Consider the following 14,003-nt stretch of genomic DNA (forward strand, 5'->3'; position numbering starts at 1 on the left):
TAAGCCGATGGAGTTGAATGGATTTTGGGGGGAACCATAAAAAGCGCCTTTGAAAAAGGTAAAGCAAGGAAAAAATACATGCTATTAGCAAGAAGGAAAGCAAGAGTTTAAGACATGGGTGTCAAACTCAGGTCCTGCAGGGCCGCTGTCCTGCATGTTTTCCAAGTGTCCCTGTTGCAACACAGCTGATTGAAATGATCAGATCATCAGCAAGCGCTGCGGAAGCCTGACATTGAACCCGTTCATTTGGAGACTTGGAAAACATGCAGGACAGCGGCCCTCCAGGCCCTGGGTTTGACACCTATGGTAAGATATTCAAGGGTTTGTAAAACCAAGGACAGAAATCTGGACCGAATGCCTTTCGTTGTGAGTGTCCGTTTTGTGGCAACGCGGCTTGAGACGACAAATCTAATTTCAACTTTTAAATGAGTGGCAATGCCATCAATCCATTCCTCGCCCCTAAAAAGGCACCTTAAAAAAAGAAATATGTACTTTATGAGGAAAAAGCCTCCACTATTTTGATGTGTTTCGGCAAACATTAAAACCAACGATTTCGACTGCTGTTGTGTGCGTCTCGGCCACCGCGCGGCAGTATAAATGCCGTCATGACAAGCTTCACTCTGTTGTAAATGACTCGTTAATCTGCAACAATGTCCGTTTTTCTTGTGAGTTTCGTAATTTAGAATGTTTGTTGACAAGCTGCTCTGTGTTTAAATTCCACTTCGTTTAACACCGCCACTTAGTGTCGATTCTATTCGTTAGCCCCCTGCGTGTTGTTTCACTTAAACTATTTAAAATCGTCCGAACGTTTCTCGTTTATGGGAAAAAGTCCCGAGTTGGACTACTCGTATCTCAAGGCATCGCCCCAACAAGGAAACGACACTACCAGTCAAAAGTTTCAACAGATTTTCTCATTCTGTAGCACTAGAAACTGTGCAAACCTTTGACTGCAAGCGCTTGTTGAATTGTATTGTTCGTTCTTTAGAAAATCCAGAAGGTCCGGTTAAAGTGAAGTGCAAGCATTAAGAAAGCTGAAAAGAAAAAAATATTTCAAAAGTTGCAGAACAAGCTCAGAAATGTAGTTAGCAGGCAAGTCGAGAGAACAGAAATGCCTGCTGCTTTTCAGAGCAGTTAGCGAATAGCAAAACCTAAAATAGAAATACAAAACAGCTAAGCAGAGGACAGAGTGCGCGAAAAGCAGAATGAAACATGCAAAAGAAATAAGACAGATATAAGGTCAAGCAAAACGAATAAAAAATACAGAAAGAAATGAAACAAGAGAGCTTTGAAGGGGAGGAAAAATACCATTAGTCGTTCAACCATAACTAGCTCTCTATATTTTCTACATAGGAAAGAAAAAGCAACGATAGACAAAAAGTAAACGATGTTGGAAAAAAAAAAAAAAAAGAACTTCAAAAAGCTTTTGAGTGGGAAATAAAAATGAGTAATACAAAAAAAAAGCCAGATGAAAAGCATTTTATTGAGAGGTAAACATCACACACACAGCGAGACCAGGAAGACAAAGCCAAAAGAAAAGAGGTAGTTTGTTAGTAAGAAACACAAAAGAAACCCCAATCAAATCCAGTCAACTCTGCAACGGGCCAAAAAGTATCTCATAGTGAAACTGATGTCACACTTTTATCCCACGCAAACGCTCGGACACACACACACACACTTAAATAAAGATTCGGCACAACATCCAAACAACGTATGAAAATGTTGTACAATTTGACCTCTGACAAAAGATCCAGATATCACCCACTGTGGTGTTCAGCATCAGACGTCCTCCTTTACAGTTCACTTGTGAACTACATAAATAACGCAAAGCATGTGCTGAGCGTGGAGAACAGCACGGTACACAATATTTACAACTTCAGTCCATCCAGTCACTTCCTGTGTGCAGCGTCCCCGTCACAGTGGGCTGTATCAGTAAGGAGTGAAGCGGTTGTATCCTCCTCGGTACAAACTGGCCTGCGAATGAAATGAAATGAAAATAAACAACAACAACGGGGGAGAAAAAAAAGTGACCGATTTTTGCCGATCTCAAAAGAGCTAATATTGACCGATTATTAGTGTATGCAGAAAAGTGGTGAAGATTGCACGACTGTCTGTGTCCTATGTGTTGTGTTGTGTTGTGTTATTTTTGTTATTTTGACTTCAAAATGGCGCCGCGTGAGTGGCTGCCTTTCCAGCAGCTCCTATATTTTGTTGTTCTACTTCTTCCTTTGAAAACGTTGCTGCTGTGAATCGGGAATTTCTCCATTGCGAGACTAATAAAGGTTTTCTTTTCTTATCTTATCTTATCTTATTCGGGCATCAATGCTAATTTCATTAGCCCGTCTATGGTGTTTCACACTGTGCATTAGCATTAAGCTAGCAGAATTTTGTAAGTTTACTGCCCAATTTTTGTGAGCAACCCAATACTGTATACAGTTTAAGCGGCCAAGCGTGCGTGAACTCACCACGGTGCCAACGCCATATGTGGTGGTTGGTCCTACCGAGTGGTGATAGGGGTCCGCAGCTGTGGCGTACACGCGGCCATATCTGGTGACATCATGGCAAGATATAAAGATTCAGTTGTCATCATGGGAGTTCCAGGTGACGGTAGTTTCAAAGACACGTCTCCCTACCCGTCGCTATATGTCGCCGCGGCAGCCGCCGATGCCGTCTGGGCCACCCTGTAGGCAGCAGGATATCCTCCCTGCATGGGAATACGTCATGTTACCGCTGACCACAAGTTACGACAAGTTGAATGGACGCTGACCAAATAGGTTTGGTGACTTACATAGACTTCTGCTCCATAGAGACCATCCTGATACACCACCCTGATTGCGACAGGTGAAAACATTTTGAAACCGTTGCAGCAGGTCCCCAGTACCGTTCAGATCAGTTTTAAATGCAGCCCAGTTCACTTTGGTCCAGCCCAGTGCAGTCCATTCGACTTCACTTCACTTCAGTCCAGCTCAGTTCAGTTGAGTTTGATCGAGTCAATTTTAGTACAACCCAGTCTACTTTAGTCCCACTTAGTCAAATACAGTCAAGGCATTCCAGCTCGTCCATCCATCCATTCTCTGTACCACTTATCCACAGTCCAGTTCAATTTAGTTCCACTTTCTACAGTCCAGTCCACTTTACTCCTGCTCATTTTGGTTACAAGTACTTTTGTCCCATTCAGTCCAACCTAGTTCAGCCAAGTTTGTACCACCTCAGCTCAGTTGAGTTGGTTTAGCTTAGTCGCACTCAGTCCAGTTTAGTCCAGCTCAGTTCGGTTCACTTTAATGTACTTTTCCGCAGCTTGGTCAAATTCACCCTAGTTCGGTACAGTCTCATCCAGTCCAATATTCCACCCACTTCAGTTCAGTCTAGCACAGTTAATTAAAGTGTCAAGGGCGACCTGTGCCACAGCAAATCGGTATGTCATAAACATTTCGGGCTTTACCCGGGGTAGGCGGGCACAGCAGCAGGTGTTGCGGCAGAGCGAATGGTGTTGTAGACAGTCCGGCCTCGACCCCTCAGCGCGGAGCCCCGGTAGGCCAGTGCGGGCGCCGCCACCGGGTACGGGAACCCGGCCACTCGATCACAAAAGCAGACGAATGGATTAGAAACCAGTCAGCCGTGGCGTTATGTTGCGTTTACTCACCTGTATAGAGTTCTGGTGCGTACATGGCCCCCATGACAGGGTTGAGCTTCCACCCAGAAGCTACGCGGTCGAGACCAAATCAGTCACAGTCGAGAAATGAGAGTAATATTGATGAAGCTGTGTCTTACTTGAAAGGTCACTATTCACAAGCGGCGTCTGTGGCTTTTTGGTCACTACCCTCGCGGTGGCATTATTAACCTGAAAAGGCAAAAGAATGTCACCAATGGCATTTAAAAAAAAAAAAAAAATTGTGATTGTGTTCCCACCATAACCAAATGCGCTATTCTTGAAAGAACACGTCGAGTGACTCATCGCTATGGAAACCAATGTGTGTGTGCGCGTGTGTATGTGTGTGTGTGTCTCACCTCAATCTTCCTCCCTTCCACGATTGTCCCGTTCAGTTTCTCCCGCGCTCGGTCGGCCTCGGCTGCGCTCTCGAAGGTGACGAAGCCGAATCCCTGCGTGAGTGTTTGCCGTACGGGTGAGTTCTGTCGATATTTCCAATTCACGTTTGGATGACGTGCAAATTGCGATGCTTACCTTTGACCCCCTTTCGTTGAAGATAATCTCTACATCCAGGATCTTTCCGAATTGCTAGAAAAGAGATTTTTTTTGTTGCATATTATCACACTTGCAACTGAAGTCAAGCGTTTGTGATAACCGGTCATGAGTCTTTCGCTCTCTTCTTTAACTCACTGATATTGAAGGGCTTTTGAGCATGGGTCAAATCCCCAAATCTCTGTTGGACTTCAGTCTGGACTTTTACATTGTATGTTTCAGGCATTTAGTGGTGGACTTGCTGGAATGTTCCGTGTTTCTGGTATTCAATGTTACTCACAACAAGCTGTACAGGTGCTGAAGGAGCATAGCAGCCCCGGACCATCACTTTGCCACCAAATGTGTTATGTTTACGCTATCTGTAAAAAGTTCAACCTTTGTTTTGTCAGTCTGCAGAACATTTTTCCAAAAGTCTTCGGGATCACCAAGATCTTTTATTTTATTTTCGTCGGTCATGATTTTTTGTCTCGAAGCTTCCGAAACATTTATGTGCGATATCAGAAAAATTCAAACTCGGGAAGGGAGTGAATATGTTTTCACCGAACAATATACGTAGACAGAAGTCCATACCCCAAACATCTGCCGAAGGTCTGGATCCCGGAAGCGGAAAGGGATGTTTGACACATGGAGGCGTTTGGGCTGGGCTTTACCGGAGCCCTCGTCGTCACTTCCGCTCCCACCGCCGCCGCCGCTGGATGCCACCGATGCGCTCAGAGCTTGGGAGTCCGAGGTCGCGGGTGCCAAAGCATCCTCCTAATGGCGATGGATGACCGGCCAGAGTAGAATAAAGGGAAACGGGTGGAAAAAGAGAGAGGTGGTGAGAGGAAGCGCAAGGATGGATGACACTGGTGGACATCCGATCACTTCCTGGTTGTGTCCAAAGCATCGCATAACATTATACGAGACATCGCCACCGGGTCAGGTGATCCAAACCAAAGAGCATTCCGCAACCAGTGATCCCTCTCAGGCACATGTGAGGAGGTGTGAAAATCAATAAATACATAAATAAATAAAAATGAAAAGGGGGGGGGGGCGGGGCCCGCGAATCCAAAACATGCCTGTAGGAAAGTACAACTGTACTGCTAATAAACTGCAAATTAGCCGGGTTATGAATGAGCCTTATCCCATCGTCAAACTTTGCTGCCATGCTCTCGTGACACAGTGACAAAAAAAAACAATTTAACGTTTCAACATTTAGCCTGATCCATCTGGTATAAGTGGTGCGAATTTGGCAGCAATTGCACAATATTTGTTGGACACATTCATTTTTCATGGGTGACCAAAAGGACCATAAAAGCTGTGTCTTTTCAAATTTTGGGGGTGGCTCATACTATGAGACTTTTGGGTTTTGCGGCGAGTCAATCAACGTTGCCACCATGCTCCGCCCACATCCATCTGTCTGCTATATAAAATTTGCCGACAATCAGACAAAATTTTGAGAATGACTCCATCTATGAAGCAGCCCCAAAAAAGACGAAATAATCCCAAAATAGGTGCTTGAAACCCAATTGGCATCGTTTTCTTGACTAAGATGAGATTTGACACTTCTATAATGAGTTTAAAAAAAAAGACAATCTATCCCCGGGGGCTGAATTTTCTGACTTTTGATCAAACTCTGACATGTTGGAGCTGACTTCTTTTTAAACTTTAGTGTTTTCTTTTCAAACTTTGCAAGCCGTGCCACAGACGAGAACACCAATCTGTCCAGCGTACGTGGCGACTTGTTCTCAGTCAAAACCAACCAGAGGGCCCCAATACCGCTTGCTCCCTCACCCTAAGCAGCTAGAAGAACAAAAAGTGAAGCAAATGCTCAGGAAATCCGTCTGCTTTAAAAAGTGTCCCATGCACCCGGATACCGGAAGTCATGAGCCAAAAGAACGGAAAAGAAACATTCGGTGTCTCACAATGCAGCACGATGCTCGTCGTGCGCTCACACGGAACGTGTGCAATCACGCGTGGGGGAAACCGGCGTGTTAAATCGTTTTCATGAAGAAAAAGTGAATGCTTTCAAACCGGCGCAAGGGCGGGGGGGGGGGGGGTGCAAATCAATACATGGGAAAATAAATCAATAAAGGCATAAGAGGGTGTTATTAGCTTTCCGGTGAGGCCTGAATGTAGTGCAGAAAGCTTGAAAGAACAACAACAACAAAAAAAAGCATAACGAAACGTTCCAAACGGTCAAGGTGCTGCTCTTCTGCCAAGGGTTAAAGGGAAAGTGTCATCATTAATATGCTTGGGGGGGGAGGGGGGGGACACACACACACACACACACACACAAACAGGCACGCACACACTCGCGCGCGCACACGCACACGCACACACACACAGGGTGGGGGGAGCAGAGGATTTGAGCTGGTTTGGTGGTGTCATGTCACGATGCAAAATAGCGTTCTGGACCTGCGTTGTGATATTTCAAAGTGGGAGAGAGGGTGGGGGGGGGGGGTGGGTGTCATCTGGTCCGCCTCCCCCTTTCGCCCCCCTCCCCCCCTTTTCCGTGGCGGCGCCTCAACTTTCTCCCAGCATGGAGCCTTGTGTGTCTGGTGGGGGGGGGGGGGGGTATGCTGTATTGTCATCAAATATACGAAGGTCGCACAAAAGTCCATTGAGCAGCAGAAGACAGAGAAGGATGCGTCATCATTGAGCCAAGAGAGACGAATATGCTACGTGCCTCCTTTGAGCCAACAGGAGAGGGGGGGGGGGGGGGGCACCAAAAGTAGAAGGTGGGCCTCTGATAGGACAAATATATTGGCTCATTTATCAATGGGAAGCTTTCGCTAAATATCCTCGCTGCCCCGTTTTAATGTCCACGTTACGTGTACTAGTGTGTCTTGACTAGCTGGACAATTCAGTGCACGAGTAGAATGACTCTGTCTCGCCAGTAATGTTTTATTCCAACCACTGCCTTCCATTAGCGTATGTCGTTTCTGGAAAAGATTCATTCGGCCTTCGCGTGATCTTGTGATCATGTGACCTTCATTTCCTTGCACTTCCTACCGTGTTGCCGGACGCCAGAGGCTCGGCGCCCTCCAGCTGGGGGCCCTGGTAGACCCTCAGCTGAGCGTGCTCGGGGTATTCGGAGCCGGGGTGTGCCGAGCTAAAATCCAGAGGCAGCAGCCTGCCCGCGGGTGTCGCTGGACCTTGACCCGGGGCCGGGTAGGAGGGCGGGGCAGCAAACACTTGAGGCAGGGTGGGGTCGGGGCCACCCGGGCCCGCCTCCTGCGTGGGCCCCCCCTAGAGAGAAAGAAGTGGGGGGGGGGGGGTTATTAGAAGGGACAGACACATACATGGATGGATAGATCGATACCGGAGCTAGCTTGCTAGCCGGCTAGCCAGAGAAAAGCACAGATGAACTGGCAGCATGGAAACTTTGAATACAATAAAATATGTCACCTTTGACTTTCCCCCAGTTTTTTTTTTCCAGGAAATGCAAAGCCATACAGATCCACAAATATAAACAGTACAATAAAACAAGAAAGAAAAATGTACCGGAATGCTCTCTTTTTTTTTTTTTCAAGAAGGCAAATCAATCCAGCTCTACAGATGATGAACCTCTTTTGTGACTCGATTCAATTTAGATTCAGATGAATTTCGAGGCGAATGCTCAGTGGCAATTTTGATGAGGCAAATCGAATTTGACATTTTCTCAATCTTTTGGAGCGTTTCGCAGCTTCGGCTATTTTGCGGTCAACTGATTTTGTCCAATTTTGTCCATTTTTCCTGTACTCTACAAACATAGATTTTTTTTTTTTCAGATGAGTCAAAAATGATTTCGTCACCGCGTTCCAATCTCATGTGAGAAAAATACAAAGTTAAAAAAAAAAAAAAAAACTTGCGGCGGGTTGATTTTTAGACAAGAGTAACACAACGAAAGCGTCGCCTTACCCCTTCAGCGCACCCCGGGATCTGCGAGTCGCTCGACATCAACTGCCGCATGTTTTCATGGCGGCCCACCACCCGCCCACTCCGCCGTAAAGGGCTAACCCCTCCACCAATCGCGTCAAATGATCACCCCGACGACAAGGGGAGGAGAAGGGGGGGGGGCTGAGGAGGGCTGCTGCACCACCTGTGCTCATCTGGGACTGTCAATCACTGCATCGTACACTCTTGTTTCCATTCATACGCATGCACGTGCTTCAACGCGCAGACACGTCGTCACCCCCTCGCCCTCGTCTTTCGATGGTCATGTGTCTTGTTCTCCTCTCATAGCACCTCAGCTGTCAGCTTGGGGTTCACAGGTCGACAGCTCGCAGGCCGGGTGTCCACGCAGCCGACCACCGACCGTGCATGTGGCAAGTGACTTGCTCTAAAAACGAACATATATCCATCCCTCCATTTTCTGAACTGCTTTTTCCTCACAAGGGTCGCATGCGGTGCTGGAGCCTATGCCGGCCGTCTTGGGGCGGTAGAATCCAAAAGCAACAAACGTGGACAAACTTGCTCTAAAAATGAATGAAAACTGACTGAATCTATAAAACAAATGTCAAAGTCCAAAACGAGGATATTCCAGTTCAAATGATCACATTTCGTGTTGCGTTCACAGCATCGCAGGCACGAAGGCGAGGAACTTGCCATCACTTTTTTTGTCGTTTCGTACTCGAGTGTTCGCGTCCACATCGGAGCGAGCGCCATCACGCCGCACGCATTCTGTCAATCTTATTTTGAGACTCTTGGTTCGACGATCGCCATGCAGGCCCTCACCCCACCCTCTATTTTAAGACGAGCTGATGGCAGAAAACCAGATAGGTGACAGAATCTCCTCCTGTGATTATCTGCTCGGGAGAGCCAGACTAAAAATACACCTTTAAGGTGGAGCCAGGCCAGATGCATTGTGGCACTGATGGCATGACAGGAACACACACACACACACACACGAAGCTTTTTCCCATCAAAGGCCATCTCAGTTTTTAGGTACAGTACATATTAAATGTCAAAAAAAAAATGCGTTGAAGTCGCTTTGAAGAGTATTGTGAACAAGCCTGCTGAATTTGAATGGTTAAAAAAAATGACCAAGCATATAAAATAAGGCTTCAAAACGAGGGCAATAGTCAAGCGGTTCTCTCCGCGTCAGGTGAATGTGCTGAAAACCAAGCCCCACGGCTGCAACCTGGAAAAATGGATGCGACTTGGTCGATAAACGTTCTTATGCTGACACAGAACTACGTGCGAGACTTGCAAGATATAACCACTCGAAGTCGCCGGTGACTCTCAGACTGTAAATCCCCACGCAGGGTTTTTTCCGTGCCGTGACAACGAGGCGCTCTTAACATGCCCATGCCAGCGCGAAAGCCCAGTCCACACGCCGGCTGCCACATAATAAGACTTCAGAAATAAAACCTCCCCCAAGGTGCTCCAATGCAACAATAGACATCGAAGCCCCTGTACGCATGCTGGGTGTCCTTTCGGCATAGAACAAAAATAAAAATTCCCTACCTTTTGCAACTTCTCTTCATAACTTGCACTCACAGCCAACAACGAGGCGCTCTAAAGCATCACGTTAGCCATGAAACATCTCTCTCTCTCACACGCGTGCACTGTTGGCTGCATCAATGAGACGCTCTAAAGTGGCAACCCCATTTCCACGTTGGCTGTGACCGCTGATTCAAAAAATCAATCAATCAATCAATCAATCAATCAATCAATCAATCAATCAATCCCCTGTTCTTCTGCCTTCTCGCCATGAAGCTGACCACAGACTCCAAAGCAGCCTGCACGCACGTGTAGCTATCTAACAGCACATACGGTCACAATTGCGCCGGTTAACCACTGACGCGAACAAATGCCATTCAAGTTCGCGCTTAACCAGCAGAGCGACTCTAAAGTGTGTCACTTGGCAGCGTTTTAGCCACACTAAAAAAAAAATTCAGGAAGCGCAAATGGTGAAAAAGACTTTCCCGCAATCTCTCCACAACTGAGCACTACGAAGTTCTCGGCCTTTGCATGTTTTCCGCAACCATCGTCCAAAACGTATTTAGAAGCTGTTTTATAGGGTCTTCAAATGTCGACACTTCCTCTGAGGTTTTATTTGTTTTCAGAATAGCCCCACTTTGCTGACTGGTGTAGGTTCCCAACTGTCGCTTTATTTGCTAGCATCACAGCCACCGATGGCCTCAAGATTAGCTACGCTACAGTATGTTGTCACTCTACTAGGTGCCGTCTTCAGAAACAAGTTTTCCTGGAGAAATAATTTAAAATATATTAGGATAACTTTGAACAACCGATATTTTAAATAAGAGATATTTTGAAGCATTGACCATGATTAGTGAGTTCAGCCTATTTTTTTTTCCATAGTTCCTCCTTTTCTACCCTTGACATTAAAAATAAATCCATAAATAAATAAAAATCTTCGTTCACACCTGACTCATTTGTTCACTTTTCAACAAAACAAACCAGAGGCAACGCACGAGAGTTTACCTGGACTATGCTGGGGTAGCAGGTGGTAGTCTGCGGATAGACAGGCAGTCCATAAGGCTGGAGGATGACAGTGGGCGAGGACAGCATAGCCTCAAAAAGCCTCACACGAGGAGAGCGAGGACAAGCCGAGGACAAGGGGTGATGAAAAAAAAAAAACAAGTAGTTCTCTGGAGAGCAGACGGCGAATCCGGCTGGAAAAGAAAGAAGAAATCCAAATGGAGGGAAAGATCCAAGAGGATTTTAGTGAGGGAAGGCTAAAAGTTTGCGAACCCAAAGTGTGAAGGTGAGTCAACACCAACACACAAAACAAGCAGCGTCCTGTCCGGTCAAGACAGGAGCAGTGAAATGAGCTTTCTGTGTGTCCATGAGGCGATTATGCGGCCTGACAGACAGAAACACATGCTTGGGGCTCCCATTTCAGAGTATTATAAATAGGCCCCCCATGTCCTTGCTTCAGAGTTTACCACCTTACCACCCTCACTCGCTTTGACACACATTGTGGCAAGCAAGGCTTCTGACATGTTTTTGTCAAATGTACTGTACATCCGACAAGTATCCAGTCGTGGAGACTGTCACACTACAGGTTGTTGGACCCCTTGTGACCTAATAATAAGTACTGTGCTCAGCCTCACCTTGTCTGTGTGAATAGTGAGCGGGAAAAACGTACCATACGGAAAACCAGTTCTATTTTAGTACTTTCTTTTCCGTTGCTTCTAGCAGAAGCCTGAATGTTTTTGTGCCACTACGAGTACGACAGTTCGTGTTATTTTGGTGATGAGTTGTGCTGTGGTTGCACGAAAATATAGAATATGCGGGTATATAATATATCCATACTACACAGTATTGCTACTTAGAGCACAATTCTTATTATCTTCCTGCATTAAATAAATAAATCGACAATATCAAATGCAGTACTGTGATGCACATTTGTTGCAGCGTTTGCCAGTGGATATTGTTTTCCGGCAACAGAGGGCGACAAGCCGAAAATCCTAATTTCCGTTTGTTTGTCGAAAAGCATGATGGGATGTGTGTTTTTAAAAGCAGTATAAAATGCTCCAGGCCGCCATTGACTTCCTCTTTACTACGCGAGCCTGATCGAAGCAGGTAACGAAGAGCTCCCTTTGGCTTTTCGCAAGTTCGAGTCGTCTAATTAAAGGTTTCTAGGGCGTTTGGTGGCAAATGTCATTTTGAAGAATTCCCCCACTTGACTTTTTGAGTCATTACTAAACTTTAACACGGTGTTGTGTCGTTTATTGAAATGCTAAAGCAGATGCTAATGCTAACAAGTCTCGTGGAGAGCAACGTGGTTTGGCATATGTGCGGCCTACTCGCATTAGTTCTAAATTGAACGTGTAATGTTCGCTTTTTTTCCACGAGTGTCTTTGAATCTTACATTTGTGTCAAATCGTAGCATAACGCAGTCGCAGTTTACAATATTAACCTTGTGAGACATTATTGAGGCTATATTCATTGTAGTGAATTACATTTTTGCCTCTGATCACATACGCTGTCCTGGGCATGGATGGTCATCTAAAGACCTGCTATGCGTTGATGAGCTAATTGTCGTGTTTCAGGTCCTTGTAAGCAGCCATGCCCGTTGCCAGGAGTTGGGTCTGCCGCAAGACATATGTCACCCCCCGCCGTCCCTTCGAGAAGTCCCGTCTCGACCAGGAGTTGAAACTCATTGGTATGTAATGGCTGATTGCAAAACAGTGGTACCTTGACTTAAGAGGGCCACAACCTGCGAGTCGTTTTAATAAGATAATGAGTCGAGTTAATAAGCCACGGTTTGAGCTTCAGTTGTATTGGGGTTTGGCTGTAATAGCATTGATTGTTGGAAAATGGATTTGAAATGAGTCAATTAAAGTGCGCTGAGGTTTTAAAAAAAAAACCCTCCAAAGGCCAAGGTATCTATCTGTACTATGAATGTGGACCCGTTTGCTCATATGACAATCTTGGACCCATCATCTCTTTTAGGCGAGTATGGCTTGAGGAACAAGCGTGAAGTGTGGAGAGTCAAGTTCACCCTGGCTAAGATTCGTAAAGCTGCCAGAGAGCTGCTCACTTTGGATGAGAAAGAACCAAAGCGTCTGTTTGAAGGTACTCATCCAATTTGTGTTAAAAGCTACTTGGATGCTTGAGCCAGTGATTTAATTCTCAAATTTGTCTGAATTTCCAGTGTGGTCGCGAATTCCTCGTAAATGAGGGCTAGTGTGCCCCTGAAATATTTAATTGTTTTTTGCAGGGTGGAACTAAATTCTTTTGTCACATGTAGGTAATGCCTTGCTCAGGCGTCTGGTGCGTATCGGTGTGTTGGATGAAGCCAAGATGAAGCTGGATTATATCCTGGGTCTGAAGGTTGAGGACTTCTTGGAGAGGAGACTTCAGACTCAGGTTTTCAAGCTCGGACTGGCCAAGAGTATCCACCACGCCCGCGTGCTTATCCGCCAGAGGCACATCCGGTACGTTGATCACACCAAATCGACACATTGGAGAGAGGGCGACAAGTCTTATGAGATGCCCGATGCCTCCTCTTCCATCAGAGGACTGCTGGCTTTTAACACCTTCTGCTGAGACGGGTTAAATATCATCAAGGTCAATTCGGCATCAAAGCCGTATACCTTGTCAGTAAAGCATTGCCCAGAGCCAATCCTGCCAACTGATGCCGGGGGCTGTTTAGGTAAGGTACGGGTTGCATCTCGGGCAATGGTAGCGGTTGCTACTGGCAACACCCCAGGCTGATGATTAAAGATTTTAAATGAGCAGATTTTCTGTGGTGTCAAGAATTCCTCGTCAATGAAGCCTGTGTGAAACTACACTACTTGCACAAAGTTGAATTGAAATTTCAGGAATCACTGAGACTTTGATGGATACTTTTAAATGCACATGTCCACATGATGGCTCTCCAAACTTTCAAAAAGCATGTGTCCACCTTTTAGTATTCTCGGTGCATCCTGATATTTCACCCGAATCCCTAACTTGAGTAGTGTAGCTTGCCCTTGTTCACAAAATGGCATCAAACGTCATATTCTAAAGTTTCCCCCGCAATCTCTCCGCAGTGTGCGCAAGCAGGTGGTGAACATCCCCTCCTTCGTGGTGCGCCTGGACAGCCAGAAGCACATCGACTTCTCCCTCAGGTCTCCGTACGGCGGTGGACGTCCAGGCCGCGTCAAGAGAAAGAACTCCAAGAAGGGCCAGGGAGGAGCTGGCGGAGCTGATGAGGAGGAGGAGGATTAAGAAGGGGGTCAAATCAGGAAGTGCGCTATGATACTTTCTGTTCTGTCATGCTTTCAATAAATGTTTGGTTTGACCAACAAACTGAGTTGTCTTGTTCTTGGGGGGGGGGGGGCGGTTCTTGTTACATTTTCGATTCATAGCAGGCTTGTGAACGTCT

General features: G+C 46.1%; 2 protein-coding genes across 2 annotated transcripts; one reads left to right on the forward strand and one right to left on the reverse strand.

The window, feature by feature from the left end:
* Window positions 1-162: 162 nt before the first annotated feature.
* Window positions 163-10,786, reverse strand: rbfox1l (RNA binding fox-1 homolog 1, like). The gene is made up of 12 exons (XM_086113040.1): window positions 10,610-10,786; window positions 7,193-7,429; window positions 4,769-4,951; window positions 4,181-4,234; window positions 4,006-4,098; window positions 3,769-3,838; window positions 3,641-3,700; window positions 3,440-3,572; window positions 2,786-2,825; window positions 2,631-2,701; window positions 2,463-2,544; window positions 163-1,971 (listed from the first exon to the last, which is right to left on the reverse strand). The coding sequence occupies exons 1-12, from the start codon at window positions 10,694-10,696 to the stop codon at window positions 1,927-1,929; spliced, it is 1,155 nt and encodes a 384-aa protein (XP_085969166.1). The 5' UTR covers window positions 10,697-10,786; the 3' UTR covers window positions 163-1,926.
* Window positions 10,787-11,657: 871 nt separating this feature from the next.
* rps9 (ribosomal protein S9) lies at window positions 11,658-13,927 on the forward strand. The gene is made up of 5 exons (XM_086114485.1): window positions 11,658-11,713; window positions 12,184-12,296; window positions 12,587-12,709; window positions 12,885-13,071; window positions 13,669-13,927. Exons 2-5 carry the CDS (start codon window positions 12,200-12,202, stop codon window positions 13,844-13,846), a joined length of 585 nt encoding a protein of 194 aa, XP_085970611.1. The 5' UTR covers window positions 11,658-11,713; window positions 12,184-12,199; the 3' UTR covers window positions 13,847-13,927.
* The last annotated feature ends 76 nt before the right edge of the window (window positions 13,928-14,003 follow it).

The sequence above is a fragment of the Hippocampus guttulatus genome, chromosome 6 (genome assembly GCF_054856545.1).
Source record: "Hippocampus guttulatus isolate MCC_2025c chromosome 6, RoL_Hgut_1.0, whole genome shotgun sequence".
Lineage (NCBI taxonomy): Eukaryota > Metazoa > Chordata > Actinopteri > Syngnathiformes > Syngnathidae > Hippocampus > Hippocampus guttulatus.

Coding starts and splice junctions, on each gene's coding strand:
- rps9 (XM_086114485.1), top strand. CDS start 12,200: ATGCCCGTTGCCAGGAGTTGGGTCTGCCGCAAGACATATGTCACCCCC. Junction 12,710..12,884: donor ACCAAAGCGTCTGTTTGAAG/GTACTCATCCAA, acceptor TGTCACATGTAG/GTAATGCCTTGCTCAGGCGT. Junction 13,072..13,668: donor ATCCGCCAGAGGCACATCCG/GTACGTTGATCA, acceptor ATCTCTCCGCAG/TGTGCGCAAGCAGGTGGTGA.
- rbfox1l (XM_086113040.1), bottom strand. CDS start 10,696: ATGCTGTCCTCGCCCACTGTCATCCTCCAGCCTTATGGACTGCCTGTC. Junction 4,952..7,192: donor CTCTGGCGTCCGGCAACACG/GTAGGAAGTGCA, acceptor CATCGCCATTAG/GAGGATGCTTTGGCACCCGC. Junction 3,701..3,768: donor TGTGAATAGTGACCTTTCAA/GTAAGACACAGC, acceptor TCGACCGCGTAG/CTTCTGGGTGGAAGCTCAAC.